We start from the raw sequence: 20,902 nt of genomic DNA, 5'->3' as shown, positions 1-20,902 counted from the left end.
AACTTGCTAGTAGGAGATAAAACTCGCTCGCAACTAATAAGTAAAAGCCAATCTTTGACATCAAAAGCTGCAAAATGGTTTAATGAAAACGGGCTAGTTTTAAACTCGGAAAAAACTAACATCGTTCTGTTTAAGACCAAACGATCAAACTTTGATAATTTGGAACAGCTACTGTTAATGGAAAAAAATATAATTATCTCGGAAAATACAAAGTTTTTGGGGGTTTATGTCAATGAAAACCTTGACTGGGGCTTTCATGTGGATGGACTGCTCAAACGATTAGGATCCATCAGCTACGGAATGCGAATAACTGGGAGATACTTAAGTGAACATTCATTAAAGGTGTTATACTGCGCAAATTTTGAATCTATATTGAGGTACGGCATTATATTTTGGGGTCGAGATGGTAAGATTCAAAACGCCTTTGTTGCACAGAAACGTGTAATAAGGATAATTAAAAAAATGGATTACAGGCAATCCTGCAGAAATACTTTTAAATCAATGGGGATAATGACAGTGTATGCCCTCTATATATATGAGTGTCTAATGTTTTTCTTCAATAATAGAGCTTCTCTATTTACAGATTCTCGTACTAATAAATATAACACAAGGTTAGACAATCAAATATATCCCACACACCATTTGAACATAACAGAGAAAAGCCCTAATTACATGTGTATTAAACTCTACAACAAATTACCTATTGAAATTAAACAAATCACTTCTCAGAAGAAGCTTAAAGTAGCCTTGAAAAGACTACTTATTGAACTTGAACCTTACCATCTGGACGATTACTTGAACACATAGAATCTAGCTTTTTTTTCTCATCTAGTATAAAGGATAAAATTTGAACCACAAGTTGTAATTAGGTATACATTATTTTCTTTTGTTGTATTTTGTTTTTTGTTTTTTTTTGTTTCTGACGCACTTCATTTTGTTATATGTATTTATACGCTGTAACAATATTGAAATAAAGAAATATTATTATACCTACATCAAGTCATCATTGTCTTCCTACCTTTCAACATTTTTATCTTGTTTTATTTTTAAATTTAACATTCTATATACAGAAATCAGTTTGTTACATTTTTCTACACCTAATTTATATATTTTTTAATTTTTTATTCTAGGAATACATTTTTTATTTTGGTTTTAACCAGTTTCAACCATTTTGACCAGTTTTGACCACTGCCCTGGTCGAAATCAAAAAAAGTGGTCATTTGCACATCCCTGCCCGGTTTATACTTTTAAATTTAAAAAATTAATTTGATTTTAATTACATGTAATGCTCGGTTTATACCTCCAAATTAAAAAATTAAATTAAATTTTAATTACATGTAAAATTGAATGAAAATTATTGTTGTTTATACTTTTCAAGATATGCTAAATTAAATGACATAGATGTGTTTTTGGCTTTGACGTATTTTAGACATATTCTAACCTAAAGAGGGTGAAAAATTCATGAAAAAGTTCAGCTATAAAATAATCATTTGTAAAATTTAAAATATTAACTAATGGATGAAGTTTTCTTTGGCTGTGGTTACCACACTAGTTGGAATCGGTGTATTCTTGACAAAAAGATGGAAATGAAATTGGAGATATGGAGTAAGACTGATAAACAGGGAATGAAGGAAAAAACAAATCAAGTTTCACATTTTATCACAACGAAGGTTTCAAGAATTTGCCCTTAGTTTAAAGTTGGCAAACATGTGGCTATAACTTTTTAAATTTAAGTTAAAACTTAACTTAATTTAACTTTTTAGTTTAATTTGTTACTTTGGAGGTATAAACCGGGTGATAAATTTGTCTTTAATGAACATTTACTTTAATTGTTAATTTGGAGGTATAAACCAGACATTGTCCCCTGTTTATACCTCCAAATTAACAATTAAACTATATTTTCGTTATAGTCAATTTAATTTTATCAAAGTTAAAGCTACACATTTGTATATGACATGCTGTACTTAAAATTTACACAAAACTAAAACTAATGTTAACTTAAAAGTCAACGAACTTTCACCATTGGGTGAAATTGAGGCTAATTTGTGAACCCTTTATCACTTTTCGTTGTGATAAAATGTGAAATTTTATTTGTGTTTTTTCTCATTTTCTGTTTATCGGTTTTACTCCATATCTCCAATTTCTTTTTCATCGTTTTATCAAAGATACACCAATTCCGATTATTGCGGTAACCACTGCCAAAGAAAACTTCATTCCTTGTTTAATATTTTTAACTTTACAAATGATTATTTTATAGCTAAACTCTTTCACCCTTTTTAGGTTAAAATATGTCTACAATACGTCAAAGTCAAAAACAAATCTATGTCATTTAATTTAGCATTTCTTGAAAATTACAAACCACAATAATTTTCATTCAATTTTACATGTAATTTAAATTAAAATTAATTTTTTAATTTGAAGGTATAAACCGGGCATAAACCGTATAAATTTACATTTATTTTAAATTAAATTAACTTTAATTATTTTTTTTAATTTGGGGGTATAAACCAGGCATTAGTTTTTTTTTTAAATAGAACCTTATATATTTTAATACATTTGTAGATACTAGGTAGAATTTGAAAAGTTTTATGTTGTCTATACTTCAACCTGATAGTTTTCCTCAAGGTTTTACTAATATTTAATTCTTTAAGATATTAGTTTTTACTTTGATATAAAATTGGTTGTATTACCAATTACCATTGTTTGCACAGGGACCACAAATTAGATTTACGCAAATAAATTTGCGTTAGATGCTACAGGGCGTTCAATTTTTTTACAATGTTTTGATTAAAAGTAAAAAAATACCCTAGTTTGCTAAATAAACCATGGGCCAAAGATGTTCCATTATGTATATACAGAGTGTTAAAGTTTGAATAAAAAAAACTAAATTTATTTATTTCTTCAAACCGGTTTCAGATATTTTTATACAACTTTGTAGGTGTCAACTGTCCACGATAAGGCACGTTTTGCAATAAAAAACATAATTTTTAATTTTGCCAGTAGCGTTCAATCAAACACGTTCCTGAATCTTTTTGCAAAAAAAATATGTATACACCACTCTTTTTCCATTAAACGCAAATCAATTTCGAATTCCCCATTCAATTTAGAACAGAAAAGCTATCTAGTAACTTTTCGGTACACCATTCTGTTTTCCAATAAAAAATTGAAAATCATAAAAATGTACCCATAAAATCAATACTAAATCGTCGACTGTTTATTTTATTAATCAATATCTAAATTTTTATTAATTTACTTTTTTTAAAAAATTTTTTATTCGATAGGAACAAGCAGTAACTTCCTATTTTATCATTAAAAAACTGAATAAATCAAAATTTTAAAATTGAATAGAGGCGAAATTCGAAAATTTAGTATTAATTGTAATGGTACTTTTGCAGGATTTTTTATTCGAAAACGAGATGACGTACCAAAAAGTTACTAGATACCTTTTCTGTGTTAAATTGAATAAGGAATTCAGAACTGATTTGCATTTTTTGGAAAAACAGTGGCGTACATATTTTTTTTGCAAAAATGGTCAATAACTTGTTTGATTGGACGCCACTGGCAAATATAAAAAAAATATTTTTTAATGGCAAAACGAACTTTATCGTTGACACCCAAAAAGTTTTACGAAAATATCTCTTATTGTTTTGATGAAATAAGTAAATTTTGATTTTTTTACCCAAACTTTAACACCCTGTATCTACATAACGAAACATTTTTGGACCATGGTTTAGCAAACTAGAGTTATTTTTTGACCTTTAATCACACCCTAAAATATGACGCATTTATCGTGAAACATCCTGTATAACGCATTTACCATGAAACACCGTGTTGACTAATTCAGCTTAAGTAATTTCGACTTTTGTAAATGGAACAGCCTGTGTATTCCTTATTTTTCTGATAGCTTTTACAATTCAACTTTTGTGAAATATGTCATATACCTACCTAATTTAAATGTCTGCGATTTATTTATATGTTTTAACTTTTACCTGCATTTTTTGTTATCTTAACTAAACTATAATCTGAAAATTGTCTTTAACAATTCAATTGAACCATAAACATTTTAAATTGTTGTTAATGACATACAAAATTAAAACATTTGTTTTTCTTATCAATTATACAGGGTTATTCACGTTATTCGACACGGAAAATTGTGACTAAAGTATTCACCTTCAACAAACTTTTGATTCTGGAATGGATATAGACCTATTTTAGGTATCTTTTAAAAATATTTTCAAGATGTACCGGTTGTCCCAAATGCAGAAAAAGTATCAAAGTTATATTTTTTCAAATGGAATACCTAGTATTTTATTTGATTTTCAGAATCTACGTTGAAAATAAAAGGTAATGAATGACATTGAGGTTTGGTACGTCTAAACTTTACAGTTTCTCAGATATTCGTTATTTTGTAAAAGTTTAGAACAAATTTTAATGTTGGGACCTACTAAGAGATCAAGTTTTAGGATCCATGGGTGAGAAATTGTCTAGCTCATACAGGATGTCTCAACATTTTTCTCCCAATAATTGCAACCTTTAAACTTTAACAACTTGTCAAAATCAAATTGAACACCACCTATTTTATGATTAAAGTAGATGCAAAATTTAATTATCTATCGAAAATTATTGAGGTCTCCTATGGCTAAATGTTCGCGTTTTCTTGGAAAGTCAATTCATCATTCATTTCTCGAACTCGCACCGATTTTGAGTCATTTTTGATACCCTTGAGAAATGACCACAGATTAGCGAATTAGCGAAATTTTTAGGAGTATATCCATTAAGATACTTAATAATGTTGCTGAAGGACTCAAAAACGGAGTAGTTGGATGTTAAGTTTAGTTCTAGTAGTTTGTAGTCGAATTGTCGCCGTTTTAAACATTTTTATGAATTATTTTTGTTTGAATGATTTATTTAATTATTTTTATGAATTACTTGTATAGCAAATTTACAAAGTATTAAGCCACTATTTTATTCTAAGCTTTACTTAGATTAGAATGATAGATATGTAATTCGAAAAGATACCAAGTGATCTTTGAACGATATTAAAAATCAGTCAGTCAGCTCTACTTTAGGAAATGTCGATTTATCCAAGAAAACGTTAACAATTAGAGGTATGAAACCTTAATAATTTTCGATAGGTAATTAAGTTTGCATATACTGTAATTGTGGTTCCATTTGATTTTGACAAGTTTATACTACTTCAAAAATTTAGTTTAGATAATTAAATTTTTTATTTAGATTAAATAATTTTTTGAGACCCCCTATATGAGCTAGACAATTTATCACTTTTGGATCATAAAACTTAATCTGTTATCATCGCCCAAACCAATTTTGGTCAATTAATCTCAAAGGAAGGTTGAATGTTTAAATGTTAATATTTGTTCTACATTTTTACAAATTAAGGAATATCTGAGAAACTGTAAAGTTTAGACCTATCAAACATCAATAAAATTAATTTTTATTTTCAACGTAGATTTTGGAAATAAAGTAATATACCAGGTGTTACATTTGAAAAAACATGACTTTGATACTTTTTCGGCATTTGGGACAACCGGTACATCTTGAAAATATTTTTAAAAGATACCTTCAATAGGTCTATAACTTTTTTGAAAGTGAATAGTTTAGTCACAATCTTCCGCGTCCAAATAAGGTGAATAACCCTGTATAGGGTGGACCATAAGTAATGGGACATAGAGCTACAGCATTACTACTACTATTTTGCAGTAGCTGATAGGAGGCGCCTATCTGCAACTATTTCAGCTGCTTAAAAGTACTTAAACTTTTTTTTACGCATCGAAACGGACATATGACTTCAAAATATTATTCTAATATAGTTGCGTGCAACATCTGGTGACATCTGTACTCAACTCTATGAGTTAGAAAGTACAGATGGCGTTCCAAAATCTAGGAACAGCACCATTAATGCCGCATCATTCGGTAAACACCGATCTGATTGGTTGAAAATGGTGAGGTTTTGTTTTTTGTTTATCAATCCCAATCCTCTGACCGGTTTCGCCGTATTACGGCTCATCAGAGAGGCTATAGGGCTTGATAACCAAAGAACAAAACCTTCGTTCCAGTATAGTCAACTGGATGCCAGAAATGATAGTTGCGTGCAACATCTGGTGACATCTGTACTCAACTCTATGAGTTAGAAAGTACAGATGGCGTTCCAAAATCTAGGAACAGCACCATTAATGCCGCATCATTCGGTAAACACCGATCTGATTGGTTGAAAATGGTGAGGTTTTGTTTTTTGTTTATCAATCCCAATCCTCTGACCGGTTTCGCCGTATTACGGCTCATCAGAGAGGCTATAGGGCTTGATAACCAAAGAACAAAACCTTCGTTCCAGTATAGTCAACTGGATGCCAGAAATGATAGTTGCGTGCAACATCTGGTGACATCTGTACTCAACTCTATGAGTTAGAAAGTACAGATGGCGTTCCAAAATCTAGGAACAGCACCATTAATGCCGCATCATTCGGTAAACACCGATCTGATTGGTTGAAAATGGTGAGGTTTTGTTTTTTGTTTATCAATCCCAATCCTCTGACCGGTTTCGCCGTATTACGGCTCATCAGAGAGGCTATAGGGCTTGATAACCAAAGAACAAAACCTTCGTTCCAGTATAGTCAACTGGATGCCAGAAATGATAGTTGCGTGCAACATCTGGTGACATCTGTACTCAACTCTATGAGTTAGAAAGTACAGATGGCGTTCCAAAATCTAGGAACAGCACCATTAATGCCGCATCATTCGGTAAACACCGATCTGATTGGTTGAAAATGGTGAGGTTTTGTTTTTTGTTTATCAATCCCAATCCTCTGACCGGTTTCGCCGTATTACGGCTCATCAGAGAGGCTATAGGGCTTGATAACCAAAGAACAAAACCTTCGTTCCAGTATAGTCAACTGGATGCCAGAAATGATAGTTGCGTGCAACATCTGGTGACATCTGTACTCAACTCTATGAGTTAGAAAGTACAGATGGCGTTCCAAAATCTAGGAACAGCACCATTAATGCCGCATCATTCGGTAAACACCGATCTGATTGGTTGAAAATGGTGAGGTTTTGTTTTTTGTTTATCAATCCCAATCCTCTGACCGGTTTCGCCGTATTACGGCTCATCAGAGAGGCTATAGGGCTTGATAACCAAAGAACAAAACCTTCGTTCCAGTATAGTCAACTGGATGCCAGAAATGATAGTTGCGTGCAACATCTGGTGACATCTGTACTCAACTCTATGAGTTAGAAAGTACAGATGGCGTTCCAAAATCTAGGAACAGCACCATTAATGCCGCATCATTCGGTAAACACCGATCTGATTGGTTGAAAATGGTGAGGTTTTGTTTTTTGTTTATCAATCCCAATCCTCTGACCGGTTTCGCCGTATTACGGCTCATCAGAGAGGCTATAGGGCTTGATAACCAAAGAAGTGTGTTTACCGAATGATGCGGCATTAATGGTGCTGTTCCTAGATTTTGGAACGCCATCTGTACTTTCTAACTCATAGAGTTGAGTACAGATGTCACCAGATGTTGCACGCAACTATCATTTCTGGCATCCAGTTGACTATACTGGAACGAAGGTTTTGTTCTTTGGTTATCAAGCCCTATAGCCTCTCTGATGAGCCGTAATACGGCGAAACCGGTCAGAGGATTGGGATTGATAAACAAAAAACAAAACCTCACCATTTTCAACCAATTATTCTAATATGTTTTCTATTTAAAAAAAATTACTAGTTTTAGATCTTAAATGTTGACCGTTTTCGAGATATTTAATGTTTTAATATTGCATTGCTAATACGGTTAAATGGTTAAAGGGTAAAGTACATTTACGTAATTTATACACGCCTTAAAAAAACTAATTGGTATATCTTTTAGCTAAATCACACAACAAAAAGACTGATAAAAATAAATGAAAAATCCTTACGTATTTTCAGTGAATTTGGTGAAACAACTTACACCACAAACCACTGGAAATTAAAGTATTAACATTAAAAAAAGGTTTCTTTTGGACAACAAGTATTCTACAAAGGCAAAATAAAAACTTACTTTCATAAAATAAATATTTACCAATTTGAAAGTTGCTACATGCAATATCAAAATAGTGGATATCTCAAAAACGGTCAACTTTTAAGCCTTAAAACAAGTATACCTTTTTCACGTAGAAAACATATTAGAATCATATTTTGAAGTCGTGTGTCTGTTTCAGTGGCGTTGAAAAAAAGTATTAGTCCTTTTAAGCAGATAAAAAAGCTGCAGGTAGCGCCTCCTATCAGCTACTGCAAATATATGAAACCATCATATTTACCGGCTGTCAAAATCCCCTTATACACATTTTTAGTAATTTATATCAAAATACCTAGATAATATGATAAAAAAACAAGAACAAAATTTCAACTTTCACACCCTGTATCTTTCTTAATATTAACTTTCGGTATAGGACAATTTAGCTAAATCGTTTTATTTTGATGTCTGGAATATGCTGTAACTCTACCAACGGTTGACAACACCTGAATTTTTAGTTTGTCGTAAGCTAGTTATAAACTTAAATTAAACTAAACTTAAACTTCAATCGAAGGTAAAAATTAAAAACCATAAATAAATTGCAATCTACTCAAATTAGGTACATGACATACGTAAAACCTATCAGACAAAATAAATAATGTACAGGGTGTTCCATTTATAAAAGTCGAAACTGAATTAATCAAAATATATTTTAAAAAATTGCACGTCCTGTAGCATCTAATGCAATTATTATACGATTTATTTGCATAAATCATTTTTGTCGTTCCTGTAGAACGTTCATACCAAATATGAGTATTCTACTTTTAGAAACAATGGCAATACAGTCAATTTTACATCATAGTAAAAAGTAATATTTGTATAGAAAAATTAAATAATCTGACATTATTAACAAAAAAGTTTTAAATTGTTATGAAGAATTTAATAGTTATTTAACGAACGAGTGTATTAATGAAAGCGATTAATAATCGAAATGGTTTAACGCAGTGAACGCGTTACTAAAATTGAGATTATTAATCGCTTATTAATATAAAAGTTGGTTACAACATTTTTCCGTCATCTGTAGTTTATAATAAAGGTTATAAAAGGATTATAAAATCCTACAAAGTTTTTTTTTGTCAGTAATGGTGGATGTCAACTAAAGAATGTGTGTTTATTTCTCTTTGTTTCATACAAATAAAAAAGGATAGAACTATACTATGAGCGTATTTGATTGCCTGATAATCTGAGCTGATCATGCATTAAAGTAAAACAATTGAAAAATCATGCATTAATGGAACTCAATATTGATTCGTTATCGTCCATCAAAAAAGGCTGTCAATACATAGTCGACGGAAAAAATGTTAAAAAAATTATATTTAAAAAAACTAATGCTTTCTGTCATGTCTTTAAGAACCTGTATATTCAAAAGTAATTTTAAACTATAAATATCAATATTCTCTAAAACTTTTGTATTTAACATTATTTTTCTATTTCTCAAATCAAACGAGATAATGAACTTTATCATTGAATCACCTGTACAGGGTGTTAGGATTTAGAGTGTTTTGACAGGAAAACCCCATTTTTCAGCTAGATACGGTGTTATGGCAAAAACCGTATTTCGATATCTTGTCAGATTGAGGCGCTAGAGGCCGTTTTTCGAATTTCGCCCATTTTAAAAACTTTACCCAACTTTTTTGTTTATTAAAATATCGGAGTAAAACACAAACATTTTTAAGGCACTTTTTCGATGTGATTTCAGTTTCGTGTTTAGTTTTTAGCTACTGCGTTCAGTTTTCTCAAGAATTGACATAACTTTCTTCTTTTAAATGGAATTCATAATCAAATATAATTTTAAAAAATGTCTATTTTTAATATAATATGTAAGATACAGGGTGATTCACGCTGATGGTATATCAGAAGTATCTAGAGAACGACTTAATATTTTTCGTTTAAATTTGTAGCCTATCCAAACTCTCTATGTAAAATATTTTGGACTTTGAAGTGTTGCCATATCAGTCGGAAAGAACACCAACTTTTAATTTTCAAATGGAATACACCGTTTCTAATCTAATTTTTGAATTCCTCGCAAGAAGCCTAGTAATTAATGTTAATACTTCGCTATCCTATTCTATTCCCTATCTTGCACCGTTTCTTAGATATTTCATAAAAGTGGTGGATTTGGCAGCAAAATGGTAGTCTAAACATTTATTAAATTTTTAAGTCCTGAAAGGTTTGCTGGTGTGATCTTTTGTCCTCAGTTAGACAATACCACATGGTTGAAAAGCCCAGAGACAAAAAATGTCAAAAATTTACAGGGTGAAAAAAGAACATTAAATTTAGAACAAATCTATGTGTACTCTTCCTCTACCTAACTTCAACCGTTTGTGACTTAATAACAGTTTTTCCTTAAAGTGCGTATAAAATCGTAATACATACTAATCTGAATACGGACCCCTACTTGTGCTAAAGTTTCAACCAGTTTTGTATTTGACAAATATCTGTCAGAACATGTCGTTATAGAAACGACAACTAGTCATTAAGGCCAAGCAGGTGTCCGTATTCAGATTGGTATGACACGATTGTATGCACCCTTTAAGGAAACACTGTTAATAAGTCAGAAACGGTTGAAGTTAGGTAAAGGAAATGTTTACATGGATTTGTTCTAAGTTTAATATTATTTTATTACAAACCATAAAACACCGATGAATCATTTTAAAAGAAAACGAACTTTTGGCAGTTTTTATATCTGTCTGTAGGTCCGGTAGGTTTTTTTCATTTTCTGTGTCTGGGGTTTCAACCATATGTAGTATTGTCTAACTGAGGACAAAAGGTCACATCGGCAAGCCTTTCAGGACTTGAGAATTTAATTAATGTTTAGACTACCGTTTTGCTGACAAAGCCACCATTTTTATGGAACATCTAGGAACCGGTGCAAAATAGGTATAGGGAAGTATTAAGAATAATTACTAGCCTTCTTGCGAATAATAAAAAAAAAGAATAGAAACAGAATGTTTAATTTAAAAGGGAGGAAAAGTGCCACCCGTAAAAGTCTTGCTGTCTAAAGACAGTTTGTCACTTTCTTGACAAATTGACAAACATATCTTTAGTAACAACACCTTCTTCAACCAGGTATTAACATAATATTTAACTGCTGCTTTTAACTATGCGCAAATAACTATTTTCTACGACCTCTATAGAAAATAAAAGTTTTCTCTCCCTCATTTGAGAGATGAAAATATCACTTTCACTACCTAGGGAGTAATTAGAGAATTTTAAACTAAAGCCTGTCTGAATATTGTGGACTGTCTTTCGTTTGTTATCTGTTGAATAATGATTTATTTAGCATAATGCTATACAGGGTGTCCCACGACGAAAGACCTCGATTGATATTGGAAAAAGTATAAATAGGAGAGTTTTGAAAATTTGGTAGGATACTGATGTGGGCGTGCCCAATCCAACTAAAATATTTTCAAGATGGTTGCACTTCCGCTTATACCGGAAGTCGATCACAACTTTCTTATTTTAAATGGAACACCCTATATATTATTACATATTTGGATTCCTCACAAAATTCTGACCAACTTTTGTATAGAATGCCCTACGCCTATCTCTAGCCGTTTTCGAAATATTTGATGTTTTTCCAAAAACGTGACAGTTGCAACGCTCAACATATTTTTGTACTATGTTAAAACCGTATTCATTTTGCAATGAAACTTTGGGTTATTGTAAATAAAGGATCGTTTTATTAAACTGAGGGTGCGTAACGACTCATTTGTATACAGGGTCGTAAAAAAAAAATCATATACTTGCCACTAAAAAAAATGAAAAATCTCAAGTTTTTTAAATGGAAACCCCCATTTTTTATGACGGAATCATTTTGAGCATTAAAAATTACTATAAGTTTCAATTTACTTGCCTATACCTAAATCCAACCCATTTCGTTTTATTTGAGAATAAACATTTTTTTATTAGGCTGCATGGTTGGGATTAGCTGGTACTCTAGCTGGCCATGGCCTTTTGACACACGGTGATATTGGAGACCTGCAGGGCATGTTAATAACACTAGTTTTGAGTGTTTTGACAACTGCAAATATGCCGTCGCGGTTACGTTATTCAAACCAAGATTACTTAAATCTGTTTATTATTTACGGAGAATGTGATAAAGTTGTGAGTAGAACATGTGAGGTATTTGCCGCTCGTTATCCAGAAAAACCAAAGCCATCACGAAAAGCTGTCAAGCAAATAATTGAAAATTTTAAGAATACGGGATCTGTGAAGATAAAAGCTATTAAAACAAAACCAATCCTTAATAATACAAATGTAGAAATTGCAATTTCTAACCAACTTTTGTGTACAATGCCCTATTCCTATCTCTAGCCGTTTTCGAAATATTTGATGTTTTTCCAAAAAAGTGACAGTTGCAACGCACAACATAACATGCTTTGCAGTTCTCCAATATCACCGTGTGTCAAAAGCATGGCTAACTAGAGTACCAGCTAATCCCAACCATGCAGCCTAATAAAAAAATGTTTATTCTCAAATAAAACGAAATGGGTTGGATTTAGGTATAGGCAAGTAAATTGAAACTTATAATAATTTTTAATGCTCAAAATGATTCCGTCATAAAAAATGTGGGTTTCTATTTAAAAAACTTGAGATTTTTCATTTTTTTTAGTGGCAACTTTATGATTTTTTTTTGACGACCCTGTATACAAATGAGTCATTACGCACCCTCAGTTTAATAAAACGATCCTTTATTTACAATAACCCAAAGTTTCATTGCAAAATGAAATACGGTTTTAACATAGTACAAAAATATGTTGAGCGTTGCAACTGTCACTTTTTTGGAAAAACATCAAATATTTCGAAAACGGCTAGAGATAGGCATAGGGCATTCTATACAAAAGTTGGTCAGAATTTTGTGAGGAATCCAAATATGTAATAATATATAGGGTGTTCTATTTAAAATAAGAAAGTTGTGATCGACTTCCGGTATAAGCGGAAGTGCGACCATCTTGAAAATATTTTAGTTGGATTGGGCATGCCCAGATCAGTATCCTACCAAATTTTCAAAACTCTCCTATTTATACTTTTTCCAATATCAATCGAGGTCTTTCGTCGTGGGACACCCTGTATACAAAAACAATTACATAAGGGTATAAAAAACTTAAAATAAATTTAAAAAATACATAGGCATCACAATATAAAATGTTAAAAACTACAAAAAGTGTTCTCTAATTAATTTTTTAAAATTCTCGAGGTTGCTACAATCTTTAATATGATTCGGCAACATATTAAATTCCTGCAGTCCTTTATATAACATAGAATTATACAATTGACCAGTTTTACACGAATCAGACAATATGTTTAATGACTTTTTCAATTTTTTTATTTGCTTGAGCATCTCATAAAAAGGTTGGTGCAAGTGGGTATTCTCTACACATATTACCTTTAAAATTCTACATTTATTGTAAATTAATTTTGCAATGTGGAAAAGTAACTTTACCGCATCCGGTGCGGAAAAGTATTCTTTACCGCACTCAAATAAGTGTGTAAAAGTGCATTTACCGCACCTGAGTAGGAAAGGTTTTTTTCATTATTCTCTCTAGTCTGAAAACTACCTATTTTTTGGTGGATTTGTTTAAAAAATGTACCTTTTCCGTGAGGACGCTGGAAAGTGCCCATTTCCCGTGCGCTCTTTTTAACTGGTGGGTTTTCTCGTACGCTGACAAATACGTGTTTTGCATAAAATCTTTTTTTTTTAAAGTCAGTGAATTTCTGACATTATACGTTAAGTTGTGTGCTAGATTACCATTCAATGTATAATGAATTTTTATACTGATTTTATGCTACAATATAAAATCAAGCTTCAGCTAACATTGGTTAAAACCGAGTTCAAACTTAAAACACATTGACATTTCTTATATTCTCGTGGTAATATTATTTTTTTTGTTTCAGATATTCTCCCGGTGAAGCAAGAAGCAAAAAAAAAAGTCATCCAGGTCAATCTTGGAATTTTTTTTAATTTTAATAATAAACTAAAGATTGGGGCGCGGGTGGTGTGTAGTTTTATTTGCGATTTCGATTTGCTGTTATGCCATATGCAGCATTGTTCTATCCACAATATCTGGCCGAATAATTTTCCTTTAATTTCCAACTAAATGCAGAAGTATTAGAAATATTGTCATTCCTTTAAATGTCAATCTATGCATGGCGAACTGAGTAACTGTGCAGAAGTTGACATTGGGAGTGAACAAGGACCAGCAATCAGTCATTCATATCTATCTAACGTACAATTTATTTTCCAACTGATTAACATCCTACAGCAAATTTAACTTTTTGTGTCTGCTCAGCTCCTATTTATATCGAAGAATTAATGCTAATCACGTGTGTTTTCTAAGAACTATCCTTAATGCCCAAACGGCATTTGGACGTCTCGTCTAGCCAACGTTCGATTACACGACACAACGTCAGGTACCGACGTTGGGGCGACGGCATTTCTACTCGTATTTGTAGACCCATCAAGGCATTAGCAGTATCCACCCCTCCCATATGTTTGTTATAGTTTTTCACAATTGCCGGACAGTGTACATCTATCTTTGCTTTAGCAGTTTTACTGTACCTTTTCACGGATTCCTTAGGTTCTATACCATATAAAGTGCTACCTAATAGAACCGCTTTATTGTCCACCTATTTTACTATGATTACACCCTTGCCTTTGTCTGTCTTATAATCATATTGACCCCTTCCTTGCTTGAGTAATATTTTGTCTGTTTCGATTGGACATCCAGCAATTCTATTGCTGCGTAATGTTCCTAAACTGTATATATTCATGTTATTCTTCAAGTATGTGAAAAGTGGCAAACTAGCAAAGTAGTTATCAAAGAAGACAGTTGCTTTGTTTGCATCATGAAGGGACTTCGACAAGGCAATGACAATTCCAGCTCCAACACCCATGTCGCATTCAGATTGTGAGAGTTCGTTTCCTGTTCCCTTTAGTTCCCTGAATGTACCGGCACCGGAAACACCCGCAATAACAAAAAATTTGTACCCCCACTTATCAGGCTTACTTTTTATGTATTGCCTAAGATTTCCAGCCCGAGTCCCTTTATAGGAGATCATTGTTTCATCTATGGAATATTGATTTTCGGTATGGTGTATCCGAAAATTTTGCCTCACTTTTTCAATAAATGGGCGAATCTTGAAATATCTATCTGTGGTATCTTCTGTTATATTATCGTTATTGTTGAAGTGAATGAGCCGTCTTAGACGTTTGAAGCGCTTCACTGGCATCAACTCTGCTATTTGCTCAATTCTAGTGTCACTTGCCCAATAATCTTCATAAGATGGCAGATTTATGACTCCCATAAAAAGCAATATAGAAAAAAATCTGTAATTTCTTTAGGATTGGTGTTAAGGCACCTACCCATTGCTTGGGTGCTGTAGATGTTAGTCTGATCAACAATATCATTTATTATATCTAATGATAGAAATTTTGTGAAGTATTCTAGTGGGTCCAATACTTCACTATTACTAGAAGGCTCAAAAGTTGTATCTCTATTTATATGTGGAATGTCTTCTTTTGTCCAATTGTACGTCGTAGAAGGCGTTTTCTTTTTCCTTTTTGGAGTTGGTTCATTTTCTGGTTTTGACGGAATTTCGCACTCCACTTCAGATTCAGATTCGTCGCTATCTAAAAAGATAATTGTTGACGTGGATATGTAGAATCGTGGATTGGTCGTGAAATTGAATTATATACGAGAGTGGACTGTATTAAAATTGTTTAATTTAAAGTTGAAAAACATACAACAACTAAGTAAATAAAATGCGTGAACGTGTATTGTCTGCATTCGCGAGAGAGAGTAACGCGAGAATTACAACGCTGCCACCACATCACGCCACCACAGTCTGTCTGGAAGCAGCGCGCGGTGTTGCCACTTTTGTTTAGCACACACAATTAGCACACTAAATGTTTTTGCGTGAACATTGCCGGCTCCGTTGAAAGGCTGGGCGTTTCAAACTCTAATCAGGCGGATGCATTTTTCTCAACATCGCCTTGGTTGCCATTTCCATATAAGTCTTCTTCCAAAACTTCCACTGGTAACGGGCAGATCTTGGATAGGGTCCTCTCTACCACATTTCCACTTGGTAACCGAACGTTTGCCACTCGGATAACTCCATCAGCTCCAGGATGTAGAGTGACAACTCGAGCCATTGCCCACCGTAGGGGCGGAGTGTTTTCGTCCATCAGAACAACCAGACTGCCAAGTTGTAGAGAAGTTGCGCAGTCTTTCTTCCACTTCGTCCTTAATTGTAGGGTGGAAAGATATTCTTTCGACCAACGTTGCCAAAATCTCTGAGTTTTTTTTAGCAAGCAATTTGTATCTTTCCAGGGAAGATATTTTAGCATCCGTAACATTTTCATCAGGCTGGGAGAGTAGAGAGTCGCCGATCAGGAAATGGGACGGGGTTAACGGGGTCAGGTCGCTTATGTCCGTAGAGAGAGGTTGTAACGGTCGAGAGTTGAGGCAAGCCTCAATTTGCACGAGAAGCGTGTACATGTCCTCATAGGATAATACAGATTCTCCTAGAACTCTTCTGAGGTGAAACTTAACTGATTTTACGGCCGCCTCCCACAATCCTCCCATGTGAGGGGAACGAGCTGGGATAAATTTCCAGCTAATTTGGTCATCAGCTAGAAACGTAGCAACGGTCTCATTATGTTTCGTGTCATTAAGTAAATTATACAGATCTAGAAAATAGTTATTTGCGCCCACAAAGTTTAATCCATTGTCGGAATGAATGCTAGAAGGTTTGCCTCGTCTGGAAATAAACCTTTTTAGACAATTTAAGAAACTATGTGTCGTTAAGTCCTTAGCGACTTCTATATGCACTGCCCGCGTCGAAAAACAGACAAAAATGCAAATATATTGTCACGTTTAATTTATGAGCCCTTCTGGGTTCGCCAATTAAACTGACTCACGACGATGAACGTCGCGCCGGGATCTCAGTTTTAGGGATGGAATCAAACACTGAGTTTTCCTCATATAACACTTAAATCTATTAAATACGGTATACACAAATGGATGCACAATACGGTTGTAAACATACAAAAAGTTGACAATTAACAATTGTACTTACATAGTCATAAGCTAAGGACTTAGCTTTTCCTGGCAATGGCTTGGTCACTTCGCGTTTGAATAACTTTGGAGAACGGATTAATTAACTTGATCTTTTCCCGAGGAGAGTCGACATTTCGACTTCTCGGGTCAGCTGGTCGCACTACCGTTGATCGGTTCACACTTATCCTATACTGCTAAAATCGGCGTATTTTATACCCGATTGATCGGCTGACGCAATTTGTTATTGTCGCTTGTTTTTCACATTTCTGCAAAGCAGGTGGTGGTGACTCATCACCGATACGGTGCACTCGGTGCATGACACATTCGGTGCATCGTGATGCGACCTTGCCTCGTGCGCTTAATATTTCGCAATCCTCGAATACTTTTATGTTTCTTAAGTTAATCAGTCCATCTTTCCAATTAACGGATTTTCCATTCGTGACATATGCCTCCGCCCCAGAAAAACTGGTCCCCAGTTTTATATGAACAATAATAAAAACTTTAAACAATAGAAAAAACATATCGTTAACATAAATTCAAAAATTACATGTGTTCATACCAAGGTATTATGATAAATGGTTAGTAGGTTTACATATGTGAGTATTTCATAGTACTCAGTTAAGTTACAATCATTTCTTAATAATAAGTTAGTACTTTCTCCTGCAATTATACATAAACAATATCATGCACTTTTAATCTATTCGGTTCCGGCACTGGCAGAACAAAAAATATTGCAACACTGAGAAAAGTTTAATAGAGGCTTAGTCCTATGAGCCAAACTTCGCATTTCACATCACTGAACACCATTGTGATCACTGTTCCATAAATGTTTGTGGTGTGAGTCGATTATTGAATCGATGATTCGGCTTGCTTGGACCTCCGTATCAACGTACAGGCCCATCGGGAGTTCCAACAACAATAATGGCTCATCATAGTTCGCCTCTTTCTTACATAGCCCTCAGTGTTACATGAAATATAAGACAAAAGGTTAGTATGTGCTACTTAAGGCTTAATATGCAATATTATGTCTTATAACAGAATTAATTTGAGCATCACTTGTAACCTCTATTTATTTGTTAGTATGTACGATCCATTTTCCATTAAAAAATAAAAAATGGAACGTGTGAAATTCATTTTCCAAATGCTGTAAAGCAAGGAATCCCGTGTATGCACCGCGTGATCAAAATTAGTCATGTAAACAACGTCGAACTTTTATGTTAGTAGCTCGTTATCAACCAACAAGATTGTCGGGGCGTCGTGTCAGGAATATTCGCCTCTTCAGCGAAACATTTTTTATCACACCTATTAGTTCATGGCGCTAAAAAATAATTGGATTAATTTCATGACTTATACTCGCCATTTGGGGATAATATGACATCATACATTCCAAAATTTTTTTTATTATATACTTTTTTTTATATATCATCCACTTGTGTATATCACGTCTGTATCAACATATGCATATATATATAGCCATTAAAATACAAAACAATAATAAGGTAACATAAATTAAATTGTAGACCTCATAGCTGCTGATAAGTAGCATATGGCCCCATGTCGTCAAACGGTTCTAATTGCGCGATAAACGGCTGTGTTACCGCGTGTCTAAGAACTTCTTCAGTTTGTTGCTGAATAATGGGCCCCCCTTCTTGCACCTGCGCCAGGTTTTCCGGATTCGGGCATAGTGCCGGATTGCGGTCGACCTGACTTGCGTGTGATCCAGGAGGTCCAAATGCACCTCCAGAAGATGTGCCAGCAGAACTGATTTCTGATGTTTCATCCCTTTCTTGTGTTTGGGGCACTACTGGTACCCGAAACTGATATGTCATATCATTTACATAAGCATGAGGATATGGCGGATGACCTGGTTGACTCAAAAATTGAGTTCTCCCGTACACACATGTAGCACAAGGACATCCTTGCACAAATACATTTTCCCATGCTCGCCAAAAATCCTCAGGTCGATATTGAGGTTGTTGGGGTGATATGCAAATTGCACAATCACATGTCGAAAACGGAGTGCCCCCTTGACGTACTTTTTCGCCAAGTAGAAGTATGGTATACTCCGTATGAATGATCTGAGTCCACAGGCCAAGTAGAGATTTTGTAATCCCCAACAATTGTATTGTTACCACTCGATCAAACTCTCCGTGCAGTTCCCACAAGTGGTACAGTGCCAATTTGTATAAATACAGTTTGGTGTTTATTTCGGTAACACACCTAATGTAAAACAAGAAATTCACAATCCATTCCATGTTTGGCACTTTCGCGAAAATTATAGGTTAACTTCACCCAAGTGTTACTTCACGACCGATTTCTAAAATGACACTGTAAATTGTTGTCCCATTCGGGTTTATTTAAACCAATCTAGTAATTAGTCATTATTCATAACTGCGCGTAGCGATGAATCAAATTTGTCTTATCGCTCGCGAATTAGTTGCTTTCTTTACCAAATGCATAAACAACTATATGGTCAAGGTGATTATTACACCGACAACATCATTATTTATCTTTATTCGTTTGTAGGTACCTACATCACAATAACAATATTCAATGTTTTTATTTCCATTACATGTAACCATTTTTTATCTTATAGGGAAAATTAAACTGATATCTGTTCTTGAATTTTAAGAATTTGCGCAATAAAAATTCAGACGCAGATAACAGAATAAAATCCTTGGGCCCTGTAAAAATAGGTACATAGCTCAATATGTGGAGCCGTACATTATAATTGTTACTTTGTTTAAACATTATGCTTAATTGCATTTTATGCATTAATCCTATATATAACTTTAACATTTGACAAGTTCATCGTCTGGAAGTAATTTGCTAATTTCAGCATCCTGGCTTTCCGGTGGAGAGGGATCTGAATTGTATTTATACGGTTTTCTTATCACATTCTCCACAGTTCGTCCTCTGACCCACACGAAACTTTACCGTGCATTTTTGTCGTGTGTTTTATAGTGCATTTATAGTCTTTTGTAGTGCATTGTGTCATTTTTAAAAGTAAGTATAAGTGGTTTTTTTTTCCTTTTATTCATCATTTCGATATATTTTTCCTTCCAAAGAAAAATTCTCTTTGTTTCGCTATCCAATGTTAACAATATCTTCCCTTTCAGATGGAACCTGGAAATGAAGTCGACACCGAAAAGGGCCGGGGCCGCGGTGCCCGTCTGATGGCCCTATTGGCTGCCCAGCGGGCCCGACGCACCGTGGGTGCGGCCAGCCTCAAACTGGGGCCTGGAGTGGAAGTTGGTCCTTCTGCGACCAGCGAGGTGGAGGCTCCCCCTCAAGTGGCAGGTGAGGTGGAGGCTCCTCCTGGGGTTCCAGCATCCCCAGAAGACGAGAAAATAGAAGAGGAAGGCGGCGTCAACGACGCCTCAACAGCGGTGGCGCCGCGTTTGGCTGTTAGCCATAGGCAGCAATGCCAAAACAGTGAACTTTTATTTTTTTTAAAATAAAGAAAAAGTAAATTATTAACCGAAATGCTTGTATTATTTTTGTTGCGGGGTTCATTCTGGTGTCCATGGGTCATGGTAATGTAAAATTCTGCTTACATGGACCACTTCAGTTTTAGATTTTGGCGAAATGCCCTTTCGTATTTCATAGTCCACATCAGACATTTTCCGGTTTATGTAATAAGGACCAAACCATCTAAGCAGTAATGTTTCACTTTTTCCTACTTTCCTGATAGGGGTGAAAACTTTTACTTGGTCCCCTACTTCAAATTCAACATGGCGGTGTTTACAATCATAACGTAATTTATCTATG

The 20,902-nt window shown here is 34.1% G+C and overlaps 1 protein-coding gene across 1 annotated transcript; it reads left to right on the top strand.

Annotated features, from left to right (window-relative positions):
- The first annotated feature begins 19,769 nt into the window (after positions 1-19,769).
- LOC145731955 (uncharacterized) lies at positions 19,770-20,592 on the top strand. Its single transcript, XM_081983949.1, has 2 exons — positions 19,770-20,137; positions 20,251-20,592. Exon 2 carries the CDS (start codon positions 20,251-20,253, stop codon positions 20,590-20,592), a length of 342 nt encoding a protein of 113 aa, XP_081840075.1. The 5' UTR covers positions 19,770-20,137.
- The last annotated feature ends 310 nt before the right edge of the window (positions 20,593-20,902 follow it).

Source organism: Ips typographus, linkage group LG7 (assembly GCF_016097725.1).
Source record: "Ips typographus isolate SLU linkage group LG7, UJ_Ityp_2.0, whole genome shotgun sequence".
NCBI lineage: Eukaryota > Metazoa > Arthropoda > Insecta > Coleoptera > Curculionidae > Ips > Ips typographus.
Note: the sequence above shows the minus strand (reverse complement) of the source record. Positions and strands in the feature narration are given on the sequence as shown.

What these genes read in the sequence shown, in the direction of transcription:
- LOC145731955 (XM_081983949.1), top strand. Translation starts at nt 20,251, where the DNA reads ATGGAACCTGGAAATGAAGTCGACACCGAAAAGGGCCGGGGCCGCGGT.